This window comes from Castor canadensis, chromosome 12 (genome assembly GCF_047511655.1).
Source record: "Castor canadensis chromosome 12, mCasCan1.hap1v2, whole genome shotgun sequence".
Taxonomy (NCBI): Eukaryota; Metazoa; Chordata; class Mammalia; order Rodentia; family Castoridae; genus Castor; species Castor canadensis.
This window is the reverse complement of record NC_133397.1, coordinates 107,240,753-107,264,225: the sequence shown is the minus strand read 5'-3', so window position 1 is coordinate 107,264,225 and position 23,473 is coordinate 107,240,753. Positions and strand designations below refer to the sequence as shown.

The following is a 23,473-nucleotide window of genomic DNA, read 5'->3' as shown; positions in this document are numbered from 1 at the left end:
TTTAACTGATTTTCATTAATTTAAATAGTGTTTTACGATACTCAGCTTGCTTGAAAATTTGTAAACTGTCTTTCAAAAATCAATACACACCAGCCACATAAGTCTTAAAGATCCCTGGTCAATGTCTTTAAAATGATTTCTTAAGTGTTGGGTTTTCCCATTAAATATGTGAAGGGAGTGCCACTTCAGAGTGTGGTTCCTCTCTGCTAGAAGCCCTGTCTTTCCCTTTTGTTTTGTTGGTCTCTTTGCTTTCTACGGGTGAGATTATTTTTCGTTTTAACTCTGCCACCAAAGAGCTGTACTCAGAGGCACTTAAAAATGTGGTTACTGCACAGGAGAGAATGTCAAGAATGTTGACTATCTGTAGACCTGCTCCATTCTGAACAGATAAGATGAAAACTCAAGTACCCATCTCTCCTGGAAGAAGTCAACTGTCAAGTCACACTGCCAGCAACCACAGAAGCTGAACAGTGTAACTAATGTCAGTGTCTCCCAACGCCCCTTAGTGTGGAGCAGGGCTTCTCTTCAGGGTTTTTCAAATTCAAGTGAATACTGCATCTTATTTGCAACTGCATCTTATTGTTACTGTTAAGACTGTAACACATACACTTTTTGGGTTTATTTTCACTTCAACACAACAAAATTATAATCTAGACACATGAGTTCATAAGTATTGCTTTAGTAGCTGTTAATACACTTCTGAAAGTTAGAAATGAGTGACAACTACAAAATGATAGCAACAGTACCACTTGTCATCCCTTTTAAGAAAATTGCCAATACCTGCTCCCCCCACCCCCAGCTGTAGTTGTGAGAGGCAGTCTGTGGGGAGGGAGTGGAGGTGTCTGGAATAAGGAACTTTTCTGCTCTGTGGACTGACATTGGAGCACCAAGTTCAGGCTTGGTGTAGATCAGCTCACACATTTTGGATGGAACAATCTAAATTTAAACTATAGAATCAACATTTTCCCTAAAAATTCTTGCAGTTTTCAAGAGGCGTAGGTGGATCCTGTGAATTACGTGACAATGCGCACATGCTTTTCCTACATCCTGCTTTATGTCAAAACATTTCCAGTAACTTTCATTATGGGGTTTTATTTTCAGGCCACACAATGGGGGTAGGACTCTCTTTTTTGTCTCTGACTTAAAAAGCATTCATTTTTATAATCCATTCTCACAAATATTAATCAAGCCCGGTCCAAATGACTGCTGCCCTTAAAGCTACCAAGCCCCATGCTGTGCACCTTCAGTTTTCAGGTACCGTGCAGCCTTCACAACCCTGGTTTCCCACCTTCTCCTGTAGGTTGGACGTGATAAATATGAACCCGCAGCTGTTTCAGAGCATGGTGACAAAAAGGGCAAAAAGGCCAAGAAAGAGAGGGATATGGATGAACTGAAGAAAGAAGTTTCTATGGTAAGTACAGGAGGGATGTTGCTTTTGCAAAAAGCATCTTACACCTTTTGTGAAAAAAGGTTAATTGCATCTTATACTCTTTGAATGCATCCTTCTGCACCACCCATCCTTCACTGTGAGAACCTGTTTAGTTAAGATTGTAGCTTTTGTTTGGCTTCCCCAGGTGTAGAGGTGATGCTAAAAATTTGTATTTTAAAAGCTATTAGAGGGCTGGAAAAGTTCCTCAGTCACTCTGGCATAATTACAGGTCAGCAGAAGGAGCTGTGACTGATTCCACGGGTCCTAACTTTTCTCTGAATATTCTGAACACTGGGACTTCCCAACTTCTTCAGGCTTTGGAGGCTTCCACAGACTTAATGTGTCTAAAATCTACCTGGGCAAAGAGGGCTTTCTAGATCTGCAAGTCGCCTGGTTTCTCTGGCTCCATATGGCAGACAAGAATGGACCACCATCACCTAGAGTTAGTCACCCTGGGCAATTGCGGAAACGACACCACCTGAAGACCTTAATGAGCATGCCTGACGTGGGTGTATTAGTCTTTTTACGTTACAGTGTTTAATCCTTCACTTCTCTTTTTCCTCAGGATGACCACAAACTTAGCCTGGATGAACTTCATCGTAAATATGGAACAGACCTGACCCGAGTACGTTCTCATTTGAAACTTGTTGGACACACTCCTAGTTTTCCTTACTAGATTTTGCTCCATATCACAGGTCTGACCTTGGGGGCTCTAAGAATATAATGGCAGCCACCATCTGAGTATCTGTGTGACCTGCACAGGGTTTGTGCTTCAGGCTACCATTTTGTGTTCCCTGATTCTTCTTAAAAATAGACATTGTTTTCCCAATTTTATAGTAGTGAGAACCAGTAAGCAGGTGTACCAGAATTTGAAATGCCCCAAAGCCATGCTCATAACCAGACTTCTGGTTCTAAATCTCCCCTGAAGTTTTCTGCATTTTTTACATTGTGGTGAATGCTACGAGAAGTTGGCTCTTCAGCAGTTCACATTTTTTGTGCTTTTCTAGCCTAGCTCATAGTATGTCAGAACCTTGGCTATTCCATCATTTATTTAAAACCACATATAAAATTCAAAGAAACCTTTCAGTAGAAACTGTGTTGTGTGTCCTTGTTGTCTGGAGATTTTGATAAAGGTTTTCTACAGACATCACAGTAAACAGTCTGGGGGAGTGGCATTTATTCTTTGTAGATAATCACATAAGAACTCTAAGGTAGAATGTGGTGGTTCATACCTGTAATCTCAGCTACTTGGGAGGGAGAGATCAGAAGAAGGAGCGTGCTTTCAGTATGGCCCCAGGCAAAAAGTAGGAGACCCTACCTGAAAAACAACTAAAATAGAAAGGGCCGAGGGAGTGATTCAAGTGGTGGAGCACCTGCCTAGCAAGTGCAAGGCCCTAAGTTCAAACCCCAGTTCCTCCAAGAAAAAAAAAATGTCTGGGGAATGACTTGAATGCCAAGCTGATAAGTAGTAAGTAGTCATTGTTTGGTAGAGCATCAGGAGTCTCTCAGAAGTCCAGCTGCTGAGCTCCCAGAGGGGGCCTGACTGCCCAGAGCACATGCGAAAGGTTGCTGAGCTCACCGTTGGCCAAGCTGGACTCGAGCTCTGTGTGATCTAAGTCAGTTACTCAAATGCTGTGAGTTTATTTCCTTACTTGCAAAGTAGGATTGATGTGAGCTAAAAATGGATTGTCTTGAGAATTCAGCAGGTTAATTTAAAGTACGACATTCTGTGCTGACCATGTAGTGATGCTGGTGGTCAGTCATGTTTATTCTACTGAAGGACCGTCCAGCATGGGCTGGAGGCAGAAGAGGTGACTCCTTGGTTTTTCTCTTAATGCTTCATTTTCCCTCCACTCCCTAGATAACTCCAGTATTAAAAATCATACACACAATACACGTTTAGACAGACACTTTAGGTAAAAGTGTGTTTTGTGTCTTTCTTTACTTGGTATTTTGAGAGTACAAAAAGTAACCCTATTTTCCCCTGTAAATGGGGATCATATCATTTGTGTGTCAGTGAATCCTGGTCTTAAGGTCCATCTGATCAGTAGAGTACACTTCACAGTGAATCCTTTCAAGCTGATGGGTTTCCTGGGAGTGAGCTAAGGTATGTGAACATAAGGGGCCATCCTGCTAGGCCAGTGTTCTCTAATTGCCATCCCAAGAATAATGTTTTTTACTTAAGACACTTGGCTGTTAGCCAGACACTGGTCACTCAGGCCTGTCACCCCAGCTACTCAGGAGGCAGAGATGAGGGGGATCGCAGTTGGAAGCCAGCTAGGGCAAATAGTTCATGGGACCCTATCTCCAAAATGCCCAACACAAAAAAAGGCTGGTGAAGGGACTAAAGTGGTAGAGGGCCTGCCTAGCAGGTGTGAGGCCCTGAGTTCAAACCCCAGAAACAAAACCTTGGCTGTTACCTGGTAAGAAGCTGGAGTCAGCATATTTTCCCTCCTCCCTGATAGAATCAGTACACAGAAAATTCCAGGCTCTTAATTTGCAAAATGGAGTTGATTAGTTTTGTTAAAATGTCATTTGGCATGAATCCCTTGATCTAAAACTTTAAATCCAGTCAAGCTGGATTCACATTTATCGACAGATTCCTTTTAAGAAGAGGGGTGTTGTAGGTTCCTTGGGGAACTCGGGCTAACTGCTCGCCTGAGCCCTGTGTAGAAGCATCCCCACGTTTTTCACCTGGAAATATGCCAGGCTTTACCTTAGCTCTGTACCTCAGGAGACTGTTTCCTCCCTGAGTCCTTTGCAGCTGCCCAGCTATCAGGTGAGCATGTTAGGTATTGGGGCTGGCTGTCTTACTTATTTTCCTGTGCTCCTCAGGGCTTAACAACTGCGCGAGCTGCTGAGATCCTGGCCCGAGATGGTCCCAACGCCCTCACGCCCCCTCCCACTACTCCTGAGTGGGTCAAATTTTGTCGGCAGCTGTTTGGGGGGTTCTCAATGCTTCTGTGGATTGGGGCAGTTCTTTGCTTCTTGGCTTATGGCATCCAAGCTGCCACAGAAGAGGAACCTCAAAATGATAACGTGAGTTACACAGTCGTGCAGGTGGGTTAGTAGGTGCCCACAGGGATTCTTGTAGTCTTGCCTCCGACTTGTTTTCAGCTACCACTAGTTACTTGAGTGGTTAAACACGGGGGAATAATGTCAGCAGCAGCCATTGCCTTCACCTTTCTCCCTTGTGCCTGGTTCTCCTTCACCTTCCGCTCTGGGTGCTCTTAAACGATGTGTGGCTGCTATGAACACTCTGCACCTACGTCCTGGCTCAGGTCTGGTTGCCACGAATTAGATGGCAGAGCACAGCTTTCCTCATTGACACATTGCAGCTGTCCAGAAATGTTTGATGGTTATTCTTCAGCAGTTCAGGAAATATTGTCATTTTAAGAAATAGGGAAGCAGATTCATCTAGCATATTTCCAAAAGTCTTCTCAAGTTACTGATGACCAAGTATCTAGCTATACTTGAGCCATAGAGAGATGAAGACATGAATTCTTCATGTATGAAGCCTTAATCGATATTAAATATTCACTTTTTATTCAGTCAGGAGGTGCCTGAGTGTTCTGATTTTTGTCCTAAGTCATGGGTCCTCACTTGGTTCTTCCCTTTCCAGCTGTATCTTGGTGTGGTGCTGTCTGCTGTCGTCATCATAACTGGTTGTTTCTCCTATTACCAAGAAGCCAAAAGTTCCAAGATCATGGAATCCTTCAAAAACATGGTCCCTCAGGTACCTGATACTTTGTCCTTCTCCCTTGGGTGACTTTACAACCCCTCAAAAGTGAATGGAGTAATGACTCCATCCAAACATAAACTATGGGAGCAAGCACAGTGTCTACAAGGAATGTCTCGTAGATCACTTGAGCAAGCTTTTGCATCTTGCACAAATCAAAAGAGAACGATATCTTTATCAGGTACCCACGTACTTAGGAGTAAGATCCCATGTGATAATTTGTTTTTCTGGCTTTGGCATCCATTTAACTGGTATAAACTGGTTTCTCCTTCCAAAGCAAGCCCTGGTGATCCGTAACGGTGAGAAAATGAGCATAAATGCGGAGGAAGTTGTAGTCGGTGATCTGGTGGAAGTGAAAGGAGGAGACCGTATCCCTGCTGACCTCAGGATCATATCTGCAAATGGCTGCAAAGTACGTTTTTCAGCAGAGCCTCTCCTGACTAGCTCTGCTGGTTGAGTAGGTTGAACGGAGGAGCACAACCAGCAGCCCTTGCTGAGGCCAGTGTATTCATGTCATGCTTCTAATTTTTCTCACACACAGGTGGACAACTCCTCACTCACTGGTGAATCAGAGCCCCAGACCAGGTCTCCAGATTTCACCAATGAAAATCCCCTGGAGACGAGGAACATTGCCTTTTTTTCCACCAACTGTGTTGAAGGTAGATCATTTGAAGACACTGTCTGTCATGATGTGGCATTTATCCTGGGCATTAACAGAAACAAAGCAAAAAAATCATAGGCACACTATCTCTTGATTATTGTCTCTTTGTGACGCCTTCCGTCAAAAAACAGTGTGAAGGTGGTCGCTTCCTGGCAGGAGTCCTGGGGAGCCTGTGGCTGTCGTTCCTATTCCTTCCACCTCCCTAGCACCAGTCCAGTGTGTGGATGTTGGAGCCAGTGGGTAGAACTTCCTTTGCTAAAGTCTTTAGAAAGCTTTAGAAAGGACTGAAGTTAGAGAAGTGTGCTTCGAGCTATATTGTTGTGCAAATTCTGCGGCTTCCAGTTTAATACAATTCCCCCACTTTCAAGGCACTGCTCGTGGCATTGTTGTGTACACCGGGGATCGCACTGTGATGGGAAGGATTGCCACACTTGCTTCTGGGCTAGAAGGGGGCCAAACACCCATCGCAGCAGAAATTGAACATTTTATCCACCTCATCACGGGTGTGGCTGTGTTCCTGGGCGTGTCTTTCTTCATCCTCTCTTTGATCCTCGAGTACACCTGGCTTGAAGCTGTCATTTTCCTCATCGGTATCATCGTAGCCAATGTGCCAGAAGGCTTGCTGGCCACTGTCACGGTAAGAGGCATGGGGAAGGTGATGGTCACTCACTCAGGCCAGGCGTGGGTGTGAGACTCACCCGACATTCTCTAAGGTGTTATCAACATAGATGCTTTTCCTTACGCTTGTATACAGCTTTCTTCAGTACCACATTAGGTGATGAGCATTGATAATGAGGAAGCCTCAGCAAGTCTGTGCTTATTCAGAAATCCAAAAAGATACATTGTTTCCGGGGATTGGGGGTGGGGGGATAGAACATAGTAAATCATAGCTACTGTTATTTTTCTTAATATTGCTTTTTTTAAATTTATTTTTGCTGGGGGGAGCCCCATATACCAGTTATATGTCTTCAGACTTCAGAAGAAGGTTGGGGAAATGTGATTTTAGACAGTGTTCTCCATACTGGGATATAGCAGGGTTTGTGCGGAATTCCACCCTGGCTGAGTGAGGCAAACTTGTTCTTAACGTCTTTTAGGTGTGCCTGACGCTGACTGCCAAGCGCATGGCAAGGAAGAACTGCTTGGTGAAGAACTTAGAAGCGGTGGAGACCTTGGGGTCCACATCCACCATCTGCTCGGATAAAACTGGAACTCTGACCCAGAACCGGATGACAGTGGCCCACATGTGGTTTGACAATCAGATCCATGAAGCTGACACCACAGAGAATCAGAGTGGTGAGGCCCGGCTGCCTTGCACCACAGCCGCCTGTTCAGTTTTTTTGGTGGGATTGGGGTTTGAATTCAGAGTTTTGCATGCTCAATAGCAGTTTTTTGTTTTAATCAAAGCACCAGTCCTTTTTGCTCTGGTCATTGTTTTTAGATAGAGTCTTGATTTTTTTTTTTTAACCCAGACTGGCCTGGGTTTCGATCATCCTATTTCTGACCTTTGCACCTTTGCGGGGTTGACAGGAGCAGCTTATTGGTTGAGATGAGGTCTCAGTTTATTGTCCAGATGACCTTGAACCTCAGTTCTCCCAACCTCTGCCTTCCAAGTAACTAGGATTGCAGATGTGCGCAACTAGTGCCCAGCTTCTTTGTTTTAGCATTTGTTAGAATCAAGATTTTTTTGCATGCCAGTAGAAAAATTACTTTGTCTATACATATGACTGAAATTGCCTAAAACTAATTAGGAAGCAAGATGTAGCATTACAGATATTTCTGGGACTTAATAGGAGAACCAAGACAGCATTGAATGTTAGCACATCGTTTTCTTGCCTCCATCAGGTGTCTCTTTCGACAAGACTTCAGCCACCTGGCTTGCTCTGTCCAGAATTGCAGGTCTTTGTAACAGGGCAGTGTTTCAGGCTAACCAGGAAAACCTACCTATTCTTAAGGTATGTTCCAGAGCTGCCGTAGGCCATTGAGTTGCTTTGTGGGCAAGGGTGTGGTAACTACCCAAGAACTGCCATAGGACTGTTCATTTTATCTATCTATCTATCTATCTATCTACCTATTTATTTATTTATTTAGGCGGCACCGGGGTTTGAACTTGCGGTCTTGTGCTTGCTAGGAGGGCATTCTACTTACCACTTGAGCTACCTCCCTCCCAGCCCTACAGTGTTCTTTTTAAATAGCACTTTGCTTTTGCAGTTTGTAAAATAGCCTCATTATAACATGCTTGGGATCTCCTGTGTGAATCTTTGCTGTGTGTGGCACTCACTGTGTTGCCTGTGGATCTGAAGTACTTTGGGTGCTCCATGTTGTGTATTGATAGAAGTGGAGAGAAGAACATACAATAAAAATCTGATCAAAATGCTATGGAAGAGAATCTTTCATACGAAATTAGTCCCATTTTATTGTTTTGGGTACAAATGGTGTCACCTAAGCGGAGGACATGAAGGCTACTTCAGTGACTTGGTAATCATATTTGCATGTTGGGATCACTAGATTCCAATAAATCCCTGAAGCCATTTATATTCTTAAAATAGCTCAGCTATTTCTCTTATTTGTTCTTAGCTTGTTTACTAATGATGCAAAAGTAAGATCAGGGCAAAAATCTCAGCCTGATGGAATTCTTATGCAATTTGAAATGACTGAGATTCTGCTGTGCTGCCTAAGCGAACACACAATCCCAGAAGGACCAGGAGTTGCTCAAGTCCTTGAGGAAGACAGAGCTGGGCCACACTTGTCATCTGAAGCTACTGTGGTAGTTCTCATTGTAACCCAAATTGGCAGAGGGAATGTGGCTTATCTGAGGCAGCTTTGGTTGTGAAGATGGGACTTGTTTTCTTTTCCTTTCTTTTGTGGGACTGGGATTTGAACTCAGGGCTTCAAGCTTGCAAAGCAGGTGTTCTACCACTTGAGCCACACCTGCAATCCATTTTTGGAGATGGAGTCTCTTGTACTGTTTGCCCCAGCTGGCCTTGAACCACAGACCTCCTGACTTCAGTCTTTCATCCTCCTAAGAAGCTAGGACTATAGGCATGAGCCACTGGCGCCCAGCTAGGGCTTGTTTATCCTTAAAAGTGGTCTTCTTGGCCTTGGATTGATGTTGTCTTAAGGACATTGCAGTTTGTCTTGGGAGTAACAAGTTTTTCCTTGTTTCGAATGGATATTTCTTAGGTTTTGAGCATGGAAACTTACAAGTATCAATCTCTCCTGATTTTAAAACCTCAGAAAGGTTAGCAGAGGTGTATTGTAAGCATCTGGAGAATTGAGCCATGTCAGTGGCTTTATCATCCACACCCAGAAAGGTGGGGTGGGAGGTAGTAGCCCTATTCTGCTTAATAACTGGCTTTTCTTTGAAATGACTCCCAACTGAATTCTGTGTTTCCTGGCCACCTTTCTTCTTACACAGGGCCGCTGTACTTGTGGGCATTGCCTGGTCATCTGCATGTGCAACCTTGCATGTCAGAGTTCTGAAATGCTTACCCGTGTAACAGTTACTTACAACTGGGAATGTTTTTAGTACGTTAGTACACGTGTGTCTTCACATAAGTGTATCCAGGCATTTCCTGTAGTGAGGCTGATGACCCTGCTGTTGGAGCTGGTAACAGCTTTCAGCTCATAGCCTTCAGGTCCAGATAATTTTGCACAATTGAGTTATGTTTAGAATGTGAAGTGCTTTTACTGTGCCCTTGACACAGTATGTCCCCCAGTTGTGAGACACTAAGCCTTTTTTCTCCCCCAGTTGCAGGGCAGTGAGCAGTGCTAGAAATGGTGACTTTTCTTATCTGGTCTTTCAGATTCCTAACCAGAAATAAACAGCTGGGACTAGTGTTGACTTTGAGACTTTTCAGAAGGCCCCAGGAGAGATAAAAAATAGGCTGGAGTAGGTTGGGAGGGTAGGTGACACCTTCAGGCACCTTTTCACCAGAAGCTGATGTGGGTAGGGAACGAGGTTGGGGTTGGAGTCCCAGGTACTGCAAGTAGCGGTGCCTGACGTTCCTGTTACTCCCAGTGATGCCCTCTCCTCCTCGCCTGTTGTCTCCTGCCACTGACAGGATTGAAAGGCATTCATAGTTGTTCTGCTTCCCAGTGATGCCTGGTGAAGCCTGTTCAGGTAACTAACAGATGTCTCTGTTTCCAGCGGGCAGTGGCGGGAGATGCGTCTGAGTCTGCGTTGTTAAAATGTATTGAGCTGTGCTGCGGCTCTGTGAAGGAGATGCGAGAGAGATATGCCAAGATTGTGGAGATCCCCTTCAATTCTACCAACAAATACCAGGTCTGACGATCCAGGGCCCTACAGTGGGGGCAAAGCAGGGAGGAAAACACTATGTAAGATTTAACTTTAAATATGTTCACTACATCACAGTGCTCATTTGTGTGAGTTCAAGAATACACGTAGCTCTTGTTTCTTCTAAAGCATCCAAAGCATATCTCCAGGTGTGAGATGCTCAAGGTTCAGGAAGGAGATGTTGGTTCGTGTGGTAATGAACACTAGTTAGTGCAGCCTGGCTTTCCCCTGCAGCCACTCAAGTGTTTGCTCTGAATGACTTTTTACAGTTGTCCATTCATAAGAACCTCAACACAGCTGAGCCCCGGCACCTGTTGGTAATGAAGGGCGCTCCAGAAAGGATCCTGGACCGCTGCAGCTCTATCCTCCTCCACGGCAAGGAGCAGCCCCTAGATGAGGAGCTGAAAGATGCTTTTCAGAACGCCTACCTGGAGCTGGGCGGCCTGGGAGAACGTGTGCTAGGTACGCAGACCAGCTGTTGACAGCGCCTGGGCACGTCTCTGTCAGGTGCTCTGTGATCGGTTAACCTGAACCTCTGTGTCCTGAGGACCTTCCTCTGAGTCTTTTCTGGGGCAATTCTGTGTTTGCTGCCTACTGCTTTGGAAACAGTAAGTGCTGGAGAAAGATGGTGGATAGTACTGGGCTCTGGGGAACAATCCTGAAGGCTTGCTTCTGACCCTCACTTTCACTGTGGTCTCATGCTGGTCATTCTGTTCGTTAAAAGAGAGAAAGAGGAGGGGCTTTATTATCTAACCTTGTTGTTACAGCTCCAGTTTTAGACTTAATTCAAATCAATTCTTAGCACACCTGGAGTGATGCCTTTTATGACTGCCTTGGATGGCTGTGCATCTCCATGGCAACTGACTGCTTAGCTTGCTTGTACAAGATCAGCAACAAGCATTTGGGCTACAGCGGCTACCTGTCTCTCCTGTCTTGACGCCTACTAAGGCTCAGAAGTCCATTTTATCCATTGTCTGTCCAGTGTCCCAAAGGAAAGTGGCATTTACAATATTTTGTAGGTTGACAGATACGAATTCATTATTTATGTGACTCTGGGTCTCCTCCTGAGCTTGGATAACATAGAACTGATTGCCTGGTCTCACACTCTTGATTTCTGTCCTTTCCTGCACAGCTAACCCATGGTGTCTTATCCCACGTTTATGTCCAATTAAAAGACCACTGTTTTCTCTGAAGTCATTTTGCCTCCCTGCCTCCACCACCCCATATTAAAAGCAGCCTCTCTTGAATCCACATGACAGATTTGCACTACTCTACAGACCGTTGTGACCTTCACACAGTCTACTGAAAGGAATGTCTTGAATACCTTTAGTGTTGTAACACAATCGTGGAGGTGATAAGCCCTTTGGCAGAACATTTCTGGTGCATTTGCCTCAAAGCAGCTAGCATAAACGCCCATGTTGGTGCTCAGTAATACATTTTGGCTAAAAGAACAAGAGAGCAGAAATGTGTACACAGTTTTTCCAGAGAGGGTAGCTGAGGCAGGTAACTAACTTGTCAGATCTGAATAGTGGGCAGGGTAGGTCGAGAACCCTGATAGACTGGTGTTCAAAATTAGTGTTACCTGTGCAGTCTCATTCACATTAAGCAGTTTCTGTTCCTCAGCTTGGTAACGTGTTCTGTCTTTAGGATCTTTGCTTTTCTTTTTTTTTGAGACATGATCTCACCGTAACCCAGGCTGGCCTGGAACTCAGGATCCTCCTGCCTCAATCTCCCACCCATTGAAATTATAGCTATGCACTGTGTCCACTGTGTCCAACTTAGGATGTTTACTTTTCTTTCAATGACTATACATTACTCCTTTTGTGTGTGTTTGTGTGCAGCAGGATTGGGCTTTGAACTCAGGGTTTTGTGCTTGCAAACCAGACACTCTATTGCTTGAGCCATACCTCCAGTCCATTTTTCTCTGGTTAATTTGGAGATTGGATCTCTCTCTCGAACTTTTTGCCAGGGCTGGCCTCAAATTGGAATCCTCCCAATCTCAGCTTCCCAAGTAGTTAGGATTACAGGCATGAGCCACCTGTGCCCAGCTTAAACATAAGCTTCATTCTGTTACAAAGCTAGACTTCTAAAATATCCAAATCTAAATACCCATCAGAAGGTAACATGGTGGACAGTAGCCTATATTGTCTTCATTGCTTGTGACACTGGAAGTCCTCATGGGCTTCCTGCATTCCTTGCAGGTTTCTGCCACCTTTATCTGCCTGATGAACAGTTTCCTGAAGGGTTCCAGTTTGACACCGATGAAGTGAATTTCCCTGTGGATAATCTCTGCTTTGTTGGCCTCATCTCCATGATTGACCCTCCCCGGGCTGCTGTTCCTGATGCTGTGGGCAAATGCCGAAGTGCTGGGATTAAGGTAGTGCCCACACATACACTTTTCTTCATCTGTTAGGGACTCAGCATCCCACCTTGTGGATGGCATCCCAGGTGAGGATGGCCAGCCGGCTTTCTCACGTGGAACATTAAGTTCTCACTTCCAAAGCTTTGGTTGCAACCAGAAAAGATCAAGTAGTATAAAATGTTGGTATAAAGAGCAGAAAAGAGATTCAGGTGCAGGGAGCTGTTTTTTTGATAAGAATAATGTAAACAAAGTAAAAAGAACAAAAGAAGAAACATTTTAAGTTTGAAAGTGCCAGAGTTACTCCAAATCAGTGGATATGCAGTGCAGGCACATCTTTTGTGCTTTCAGCAGGCTGCTTTTGGCGACTGGTGTGTCTGTCTTTTTTTAAGTAGCTGAGTATTACTCAGGTGTGCTAGTAGCCTTTTTCAGGGTGTTCAATTTGTTTGGTGCCCTTTTGCGAGATAAAGTATATTCTTCTAAGAGTAAGAATGAGTAGCAACATTGGATTTTTGCTCCATATTGCTCTCCCTCAAAACTGGGCCAGTTTGCGAGGGCCAGTGTGCAGCATCTTTGCAATCCCACCAGCATCAGATTTTGATCATCTTTTGCTGGTTTTAGTAAATTTGAGTATTTTTATATCTATATAAAAGGAAAAATACATGTTGTGTGCACAGTGTGTTGCAATGGGCTAAGAGAAAATCTGGTATGGGTGGTATGTTTCTGTGAATACAAATGTTTATATTTTTGGCAAGTTTATGCTTCTCAGCTTTATATTTGTGTTCTTTTCCCTTCAGTATGCCAAGCTAAATTGTCCTTAATATTTACTCTCACCTACTTACATGGAAGCCTTTTTAAGGTCATTTGCTTGGCAGCTCCAATACCTTGTCTCTCACTGTAGGTCATCATGGTCACAGGGGACCATCCAATCACAGCCAAAGCCATTGCCAAGGGCGTGGGCATCATCTCAGAAGGCAACGAGACCGTGGAAGACATCGCTGCCCGCCTCAACATCCCAGTGAACCAGGTGAACCCCAGGTAAGGCAGCAAGGGCAGCTCCAGTCAGTCTTCAGTTTGGTTCTGAGGTGGTTGGTTTCTGGATCTCCTCCAAGTAGGGAACACACCTGCACTGCCAGAAGGCCGCCTTGTTATTCCTGGGCAAGGGTTTGCAAAAGAGTGAGTTATAATACTTAGCGTTTAGATGCTGCTTGTTGCAGTGCTTGTTAGAGTGGACCAAGTCCCACTTACAGAACTGAGAAGCTGAGGCTTAGGAAGACCCCCCAGTACCTCAGAACTGTGAAGTTCTGCTGGAAATCCCTCCTTCTAAGCCTGCCTCTGGTTCCATGCTATTAACCACTGACCTACACTGCCTAGTGCCGTGTCAATTTCCAGTCCACACTAACAGAGGAAAATGAAGAAGGGACAATTGCCTGGATAACTCAGGCCAAAAAGGTATTAGAGTAAAACAGAGTAATAAGGCAGATTAGCTTCCTTTTTGTGTATTTTTGGTTTAGGGCCTCTTCCCTCTACTTTGGGGTTAGGGAAAGATTGGTCTTCACTGACTCTCTCATTTCCTAAAACTTGGCCATGTTATTTCAATGTGTCTGACAAAGATGGTGACTGTGAACCTTGAGTGCAGTGTGTATATGAAAACGCTCTGCAGCTTGTAGTGAGCAGAGAATGGCTCTCAGGTGATGGGGAAGCCTCCTGTCTTTCCGTTTATGAAGCATCCTGGTCCCATTCTAGAGACGCCAAGGCCTGTGTAGTGCATGGCAGTGATCTGAAGGACATGACCCCTGAGCAGCTGGATGACATTTTGAAGTACCACACCGAGATTGTGTTTGCCAGGACCTCTCCTCAGCAGAAGCTTATCATCGTGGAAGGCTGCCAGAGACAGGTTAGTGAGCCTGAGGGCCAGGTGGGTCAGGGGCTGTTGGCTGCAGTGACCCCAGCTCCAGTGAAAACAAAGCAAAGGTGGTGGGAACCTGCCCAGCTGTGTCAGGCTTAGGGTAGACGTGCCAGTGGGGAGCTCCCAGCACAGGGAGAAGGGCGACCGCTTGTTAGCCATTTAGTGGTGACAAACACTTGACAGGGCAGGTCTCTGGTGTGGTCCAGCCTGAACCTCAGCGGAATTGTCTGGAACAGCACTATGGGGTCCTAGTATCTACAGTGAAGATGGAAGACTCTTGTCACCCACTTTGAAAAGGCTAGAGGTGTGTGTACAAGAATGGGATTTCCCAGAGTGCCACTCACCATGGTCATTCCTTCTAGTAGCCCTAGTTGTGTGGGAAGAATGCGCTTGTCACTTCTCCCTTCTGTCATTGGGTGGGACCTGTGTGAGTACCGGGCTGAGACAGTGCTTGCCTCCACCTGTCTCCGGGAGAGGAGCAGCAGCTGTCATCGTGCCACAGGCATCTTCGTATTTCCATCCTGACAGAAACAGGTTTTATGAACCCATGTCCCTTCTTTTCCCGGGTAGGGTGCTATTGTGGCTGTCACTGGTGATGGTGTCAATGACTCTCCAGCTTTGAAGAAAGCAGACATCGGGGTTGCCATGGGGATTGCCGGCTCGGATGTGTCTAAGCAAGCTGCAGACATGATTCTTTTGGATGACAACTTTGCCTCCATTGTGACTGGAGTAGAGGAAGGTGAGAGCGCCGTATTTAAGATGCTCACCAAAAATTCATCCAGCCACCTCAGCTGGTGTCTGTTTCTGCACTTGCCAGATTTGTTTAGTTTCTGGTCTGTTTCTTTAAACTGCACAGTTTTAAAAAAAACAAAACAAAACAAAACATTTTGCTCTCCTAGGTCGTCTGATCTTTGATAACTTGAAGAAATCCATTGCTTATACCCTAACCAGTAACATTCCAGAGATCACCCCCTTCCTGATATTTATTATTGCAAACATTCCACTACCACTGGGTACTGTCACCATCCTCTGCATTGACTTGGGCACTGATATGGTGAGTGAGGACCATAGCCATGTACCACTGGCAGTGACTGTCCTTGTTCCTGGGATCCATGAGGCACATGTATGAAAAGAAACCCACAGGAGCAGTGAGGGGCCAATGTATGTCCCAGCCTCAGCAGTAGAGAGTCATTTTTAAATGGGATCTGTAATATTGTCTCATGGAATTAAAAAACAACAGTTTAAAGGGGAGGGCAAGAAAAGCTTCTCAGTTTTTGCTGACTTGAAGCCCTTTCTCACCACCCTCAGGTTCCTGCCATCTCACTCGCGTATGAACAAGCTGAGAGTGACATCATGAAGAGACAGCCCAGAAATCCCAAAACTGACAAACTCGTGAATGAGCGGCTGATCAGCATGGCGTATGGACAAATTGGTGAGCCACAGTCCCAAGAGGCGGCTGTCGGGTTGAAAGAGGCTGCAGAGATGTGTCTACCTCAGACCGAGGTGGATTTCTGAGACATCAAACCCAGGAGTAGCCACACACACTTCCCAGTGGAGGTTTAGCTTCTCTTCCATGTGAGAAGATACCTTCTGCTGCCTGCTGCTGACTTTTGTGGAAACCATAGTTCTTTAGTCTGAGCACCTGTATCAGCTGAGCTCCTCCTTGGCTCCTTAGATCTGCCATGGCAACTCAGTAGCTCTCGCACCTGTCACTAATTTGCATAGAGGGCTAGGCCTTGAAGAACTCAAGGGTTTGACAGTTTGACCAGAAGGTCCCCACCAAATGCCTCACCCCATCATTTCTGCTCTACAGGTTGGTGTGGCCAGGTGACAGTTGGTCTCGGTGACAGGCAGTCAAATCAAAATTCCCTACTTTCTAAATCCTTCACCTCATCTTTTTCAAGGGAGCCTATTGAAGCCGTCATGAGTTTGTTCTGGATAACAGGAGGCATCTTTGTGAACACTTGGGTGAATTAGCACCTTGTGGAAATTATGACAGACATTTATTAGACAGTTGGCCCATGCTGACCTCCTCCAGGAAAACCTGATTTTGGGAGGAAGGTAATCAGGCCTCTAGGTACATAGATTAAGATCCTGTCCTAGAGAACTCAGTGTGTCCTGGTTGGATTGGATGCCAAGGGAGAAGGGTCCTAAAAGTGGGAGGAAAAGGGCAGGTCAGAAAGTGCCAGTGCCTAGCAAAATGGCAGTGTGTGAAAATATTGAGAGAAAGAAAAGAAGTTAGAATTTTTCAGATTAAAAGGCTTTGAGCTCAGAGTGCACCCAGGGTCCTCTACCCCAAACCCCCAACTCACCAGGGACCACAAACCCTTTCCTGTGCTTTTACCACCAGTGGTATAGGCCTACCTGTGTGTCCCTCAGGCCGCTACAGAGATGTGGTGATGGGTGTACAGATGGCCTTGTGTGCGGTTGTAGCAGCATTCAGGGGGTGGTTTTTTATGTTTTTGTTTTCCCAACTTCTCAGGTATGATCCAGGCTCTGGGGGGCTTCTTCACTTACTTTGTGATTCTGGCTGAAAACGGCTTCCTCCCCATTCACTTGCTGGGTATCCGAGTAGACTGGGATGACCGCTGGATCAACGATGTGGAAGATAGCTATGGGCAGCAGTGGGTGAGTGAGGCCTGCACAGTGACTAAGACTGGAGCTTCTCCAGTGCTAAGGATCATGACCACATGCCATCAGCCATGCAAGTGACAAGCCATGACTCCTGTGTCTGCTTTGCCTTTCAGACCTATGAGCAGAGGAAGATTGTAGAGTTCACCTGTCACACAGCCTTCTTTGTCAGCATCGTGGTGGTGCAGTGGGCTGACCTGGTCATCTGTAAGACCCGGAGAAACTCCGTCTTCCAGCAGGGGATGAAGTAAGTAATGAAGGACATGTCAAGGGAGCCGGAGATCTTTAAACAAACTAAAAAACAGTTTCTGACACATAGCCAAGTTTCTGGAATCTAGACTTTGGTGCAAAGTGGAATTTGCTAGTGTTGGCATCTGATCTCTGAGTACCTAATTTCAGCTAATACATAAAGACATTGGTCTGTCACTAATGCACACACAGCAATATAAGATGAACCTCTATTTGCCTCTTTTAAGCTCATTTCCCCCTTGGATTTTAGGAACAAGATCTTGATATTTGGCCTCTTTGAGGAGACAGCTCTTGCTGCATTCCTGTCCTACTGCCCTGGAATGGGTGTCGCCCTTAGGATGTATCCCCTCAAGTAAGTCCATCCTCCTGAGCTCTAGGAAGTGTGGAAATAGTTGTGTGGCTTCTCCCCTCGTCATGTGCATGAGTACCTATTCTCTTCAGGATTTGGGGTGGTGTGGACAAGAATTCTTATGGATTGGAAAGTTAGGAAAGCAAATCAGTAAACCAGACTTGCGTGACTATAGCCAGTGCCTAGGGTTTGGCCAAAGGTAAAGCCAGACCCGCTCGGATTCCTTGGAATTGCTCAACAACTAATTGCATTGAGCTCGCAGGCCTTCCACTGCTATAGTCCAGCTGTCCTAGAGGCCACCTGGGGCTGTCCTGGAGTTTGGGGATCCAGACTCAAATCCTGATTTGCTTTCTCTAGTCACTGTGTATCCCATCATAAGCCCTCCACCTTTCTGAGGCTCTGAATTCTATTCCCAAAAGGGAAGCAGATGCAAGGTCCCTTTTACTTTACAAATCCATCGTGGGAGAGTTGATCAGAACCAGACAGGCTGTAAACAGAGAAAAATCACTGCCCTTCTTTTACACTTGAATTGTCACATACAAGGCTCACTGTAAACTCTGGTAGCTATTGGAAACATTGGAGTGTTTGTCTAGTAACTGGATGAAGCTAAGCTGCTACAACTTGATTAAAATATGCAGAACATAGGACCCATGTGATACAAGTCCTTTCAAAAAAAGCTTTTGATTTAAAGCCCCAGTCTCCGAATCCCCTGCCCCCACCTGGCCCATCTGATCCATCTCAGCTGGCCTCCTGCCAGCACTTCCCACCACTGATCTCATCCTTAAACTAATCAAAACCCATCAGCCTCATTCACTCCCTTTTGGGTGTGTGCCAACTTTGTCTGTGGTATGATGGGACTGGTGTCCAGGGTCCATTCCATCGAGCAAGCTGCTTTCTAGACTTATCATGGACTCATCCAAGCCTTAGGTTAGGTGAGTTCTGTCTCCTGTGTCTGCGTATTTGGTAAAGATATATCACTTCCCTAGAGTTCCCCCTCTGTTCGCTCCTACTCCATCAGTCCTCATAGTCCTTCAGGGCTGATGTCCTGAAATCTGTCTCCACAGTTGCCCTCCTGGCCCTGGGCAATCACACTTCTTTGTTGGCATTGCTCATTTGTCATTTCTGCTCTCTGCTAGATCAATCTTAAGGCATGGGCCACGGTGTCTTTTTTGTCTGTTTCCCCAGTGCCCTGAGTATAGTTGTATACACCAGTACATCGGAAGCAAGATGTATCCAAGTTGAACTCTGTTGACTTGGGCCCTGTTCATCAGGAGACTAGGAGAGGTCACAGCTTTCTGTGGTGTAGACTAGGGTAGAAAATCATACTGAAAGAGAATAGTGCCGCAGGACATTGCCATTTTCTGGCTCTTTTGTGACCACTGGAGAACTTGTTCCTGACTAGTTGTGCCCGGTTTTGGGTGGTGGTTTGGTTCCTGTGGTGGGTTAGTCGACTGAGCCTCCTTATTGCTATTGTGGAGAACAAGTGGAGCGAGCGAGAGAGGAGGAGCCATGGCAGTTTTTCCTCCATGTTCACCTGGGAGCAGGTAGTCAAGAAAGCACCTGTCTACCACGACATCTGCCCAGAGCCTGTCTCCTCCACACTGGGGAATGCTTGCTGGCAGCTCCCAGCCCCCAGAAGCCTTTGTCATCTGTTAGGGCTCAGCTGTTTTTAGTCCCCAGGTCTGGGACTTAGAACACACGGCTGGCTGTCCCAAATTCCATTACCAGAGACCAAATTTAGGGGAATGAATAAAACGGTTTTGACTCACACTGGCAGTTCTTTGTCCTCAAGTGCCAAGACGAGAGACAAATGCACTCAAAAGTTTCTTAAACACTTGAGAAAGGGGAGAAAGAAAATGTCCACTTGCTCGAGGATTGTCAACAGAAAGTGTACTTTACTCACCCTATAAACCAATTCTTAGGAAAACCAGAGTGGAGCTGGGTAGGGCTTCTTTTATGAAGTCTGCAGGCTCTGGTCAGCAGCAGTCTGCTTTAAGGCATTTTTGTTTGTTCTGTTGATGACTCAGTGTTAACGGTGACTGCATTCAGCCTGTTGTTTCCTTGTCATGGTGTGATGTGCAGGTTCTCTTTCTTCCTTTGGATCATACTCACATGTATCTGAATTAATTGGTACCCGATTCTACTTGCAGACCTACCTGGTGGTTCTGTGCCTTCCCCTATTCCCTCCTCATCTTCGTGTATGATGAAGTCAGGAAACTTATCATCAGACGACGCCCTGGCGGTAAGTAGGGCGTTTTCCTGCCTGGGCGGGGCTGAGGGTCTCTTAGCTTTTGTTAGGTTCACTTTGGTGGGTCTGGGCTCCCTTAGTGCTTCGTTCTGATCAGCTGAGGCCATGACTCCAGCAGGCTGCAAATTGTGACGACAGCCATATTTTCAGCATGGAGAATTCAGCAGGGTTTGAGCGTGGGTCATATTTTAGATAAGAGAAAACCTTGTCATAACCTAACTGTCTTTGCAGGTGACACAGTATTCCTAAAGACAGTTAGAAATACAGTGGAGGTCCCATGTTGAATTTGGGTGGCAGTACCTACCCCACCCCACTCTCCTTAGGATCAGTCCCCTTTTCCTCTGGATCTGGAGTGAGGACTCACTGTAGCATCTTTCTCTCTGTGCCCACAGGCTGGGTGGAGAAAGAAACCTACTACTAAGTCCCCTGTCCTGCACGCCTGGAGCACCATACCACACACTCTGCATCCATCACCCACCCCCTTGTGTACTTCAGTCCTGGAACTCGGAACTCTACCCTGGTAGGAAAGCACCGAAGCATGTGGGGAGCCAGACGTCCTGGAATGAAGCATGTGGCTGTAACGGGGGGTGGGGGGAGGGCTGCCTGAAAACACCCATCTACGGGAACGACAGCGGGGAAGGTTTTTATGTGCCTTTTTGTTTTTGTAAAAAGGAAAACCTGGAAAGACTGAAAGAATACATTTTATATCTGGATTTTTACAAATAAAGATGGCTATTATAATGGAATTTGTCTTGTGGGTCCTTGTCACTTCTTGAATGCAGATGTCTGTGTGTGATGAGCTGTGGGTCTCCACAGGTGGGTCTCCAGGCCAGTGCCTGGTCAGCACCCCTGGAGGCCTGTTAGGAAGGTCATCCCAGCCCCACTGCGTCTGTGCACTGTGCTTAGTCAGCCCCTGGTGACTGCCTCAGCCCTGCTGGAAGGAAGCTCCACCTGGTCTCTTATTCCCAGTGGACGAGCTTCTCCCTGTTTCCTGCCTCTGGCACTCACTGTGTCTTAACTCCACCTGTTCTTGCCTCTTGACTCCTTGGTGGGAAACACTTCACCTGAGAACTTGTAGACTTCTGGGTGTAGTCTAGGCCTTACGCAAGATCAGTCACAGGCTGTCTGGCCCTCCTCCATCTCCTCTTCCCCCCAAGACCAGCACAGCCTCAAGTTCCCAGACCAAGGTTTGTCTAGAAGCAGAGATCCTGTGTTCACCACCTGCCTTGGCTGTATGCTCGTCAAGTTAGTAACAAGCAACTTCCAAGAAGTTACGTGCCAGAAGGCCCCAAGGAAAAGGGAAAACATCCTGTGCACTTCAGTGTCTCAGGACAGCACCTACTTTTTGAGGAGGTCTGACGCCCCTCTTGTCTGTCTTGAGTCTATCACAGGGCTGTTTGTTGACTGACTGCACTTCTGCTGGCTGGCATTGCTGTTGTTACCTTCTTGCAGTTTGGCACCAAACAGAACCCTTCATCTGCCAGGTGTCCACTGTACTTTTTTTCTTGGAAAAGCTTAAGGTTTCTCATACTTCCTTATCACTCCTGCTCCCTCACCCCTGGGGGGGGCGGGGCTGTCTGACTTCTTAGTGGGTTTCTCCTTGTATACGCTTGCAGGCAGGTCATCTTTAACCAAGAGCTGTTGCTCAGACCCACAGAAGTGAAGGAGCCTGGGATTAGAAAGCCGAAGACAGTGATTACATTCAGGATATCTGGCCCTGGGCTGACTCAGCTGATGACAGTATTGAGGCTACCCTCTGTGCTTAGACTGCCACAGGCCTCAGGCTTGATCCCAGCCCCTACGCCTCTGTCTACCTTCTGGTACCTGGAGAGTTGACCACAAAGCATACACTTATCATGATGGAGGCCATGGGTTTAAGGTTTTGAAATAGTCTGAGATCTTAGACTCTGAAGATAACCACAGAGAGCCACCAAGCAGCTCTTAGACTTTCCGACTGCTTTAAGAAGCCCTGGTCTCTGGGGAACATTGGAGAAAAAGAACACTCCTGAACCCCCAATCCCCTTTCCATCAGGACATTTTTGCCCTTTTCTGCTTGCTAATCATTTGCTTTCGAATAAAAACGTTTGATCTAGAAAAGGCAGAAGAGTGACCTGTTCAGGAGTAAAGCTGGTTCTAAAACCAGGCCTCCTAATGCCTGGAACTTTCCAAACTTTCTTAATCAAAAGTGCTCAGCAATCATCTCTACCTTTCCAAACAAACTCCCAGATCAGCCCTGAAAGTGGTAACTGACAACAGTAACAGCTCCTAACCATGACCCTTGATGGCCTCCTGGCTCCACACAGGTCTGCATTTGAATCCGTCCTGACCACCCCTTTGAGAGGGCTTTGCACCCACGCCCCTTTGGCCACTCCAGTGTATGAGCCCTCAACTCCTTACTGGCGCCTCAGCATCTAGATGTGACTCTAATCCAGCTCTCAACGTCCCTGCCCGCCCCACCCCAGCCGGCCTGCATGGATAAGCTTTCAGGACTGCTTCCCTCTACCTGCTCACCTTCCATTCAGCCTCCTCCATGCCCCCTTAACACCACTCCACCAAAATTGGCTGGTTGAGGTCTCCATTGGCCTCTTGATCTTTCATTCACAGGCACTTCATAGTCCTGCCTTGTGCTCTGTAGCACCTGCCCATCCATCCAACTACTGAAACTGGCCTTGTCCACTCCTTACTTCCTCTTCTCCACGTGCTTCCTGGACTTCAGCTTCCTCAGGAAGGGCTTCACCCCTTTCCCTCTGCTTCATCTTCCTGGGGTGATTTTGAACTCTAATCTGGTCCTTTCTCCTGAGTCCCACACCCACAAATCCAGTTGTGTTTTGGACATCTGCATGTGTTCAAAAAGCACAGCACACTCAAGTCTTGACCCCAAATGACCAACTTGTTTAAGGTCCTACAAGATTGAACCTGTTCTCAGCAGCAACAGCATCCATCACCCTGTTGCCCAAGCCCAAAACCTGGGAGCTACTGAGATCTCTCCCTCCCTTACTGTCCTCTCCGCCAATACCACCACCTGTCACCACTCTCCCCCCTCCCCCCAGCCACTGGAACACGCTTTTGTCTTTCAGCAGCCTCAACACAGATAGTGCCCCTGTTCTCTATTGCCACCACCCTTCCCATCTGGACACCTGCACCCACCTCTTGGTGGGTCTCCTTAACTTCCTACTTCCTCTAATCTAGCTGTTCTTCTGGAATTGTCTCTGGACCACCATCAGCACCTGGGAACCAGCTAGAAATGCAAATTTGGAAGCTCATTTGAACAAGACACTTTGGGGTGAGGCTCGGCGTCTGTCTTACTCAAAATTCCAGGTGATCAGCCTCACGCACTAATCCACCTTTCCAACTCCACAACTGCCTCTTGGCCATCCACATGTCTTCATCTGGGCACATAAACTCTCTGCTCAGCCACTCAAACTCCACTGTGTGTCACACCCTCCCCTCCACTGTCGCACAAGTCCCCTGACTTCTCCCAACCCACCTTCCTTTCCGCATTCTTCATTCACCTCGCTACTCCCCTCACCTTCTGGGTATCATGTATGCCTCCTCTTTAGGAGGTCCTCACTTTTGTGCCCTTTACCAGGTAGCACTTACAAACC

The 23,473-nt window shown here is 46.3% G+C and overlaps 1 protein-coding gene across 1 annotated transcript in view; it reads left to right on the top strand.

Moving 5' to 3' along the window:
• The window catches only part of Atp1a1 (ATPase Na+/K+ transporting subunit alpha 1), a 28,531-nt gene extending 7,917 nt beyond the window's left edge, over positions 1-20,614 (top strand). Inside the window, exons 2-23 of the mRNA XM_074050679.1 lie at positions 1,301-1,411; positions 1,995-2,054; positions 4,265-4,468; positions 5,052-5,165; positions 5,446-5,580; positions 5,710-5,827; positions 6,198-6,466; positions 6,924-7,122; positions 7,672-7,781; positions 9,977-10,111; positions 10,393-10,585; positions 12,325-12,500; positions 13,384-13,520; positions 14,229-14,379; positions 14,962-15,130; positions 15,291-15,445; positions 15,700-15,823; positions 16,874-17,019; positions 17,139-17,269; positions 17,522-17,623; positions 19,771-19,862; positions 20,261-20,614. Coding sequence (XP_073906780.1) covers positions 1,301-1,411; positions 1,995-2,054; positions 4,265-4,468; positions 5,052-5,165; positions 5,446-5,580; positions 5,710-5,827; positions 6,198-6,466; positions 6,924-7,122; positions 7,672-7,781; positions 9,977-10,111; positions 10,393-10,585; positions 12,325-12,500; positions 13,384-13,520; positions 14,229-14,379; positions 14,962-15,130; positions 15,291-15,445; positions 15,700-15,823; positions 16,874-17,019; positions 17,139-17,269; positions 17,522-17,623; positions 19,771-19,862; positions 20,261-20,289 — 3,060 coding nt within the window. The 3' untranslated portion in view covers positions 20,290-20,614. The remainder of the gene's footprint in view (positions 1-1,300; positions 1,412-1,994; positions 2,055-4,264; positions 4,469-5,051; positions 5,166-5,445; positions 5,581-5,709; positions 5,828-6,197; positions 6,467-6,923; positions 7,123-7,671; positions 7,782-9,976; positions 10,112-10,392; positions 10,586-12,324; positions 12,501-13,383; positions 13,521-14,228; positions 14,380-14,961; positions 15,131-15,290; positions 15,446-15,699; positions 15,824-16,873; positions 17,020-17,138; positions 17,270-17,521; positions 17,624-19,770; positions 19,863-20,260) is intronic.
• Positions 20,615-23,473: the final 2,859 nt, after the last annotated feature.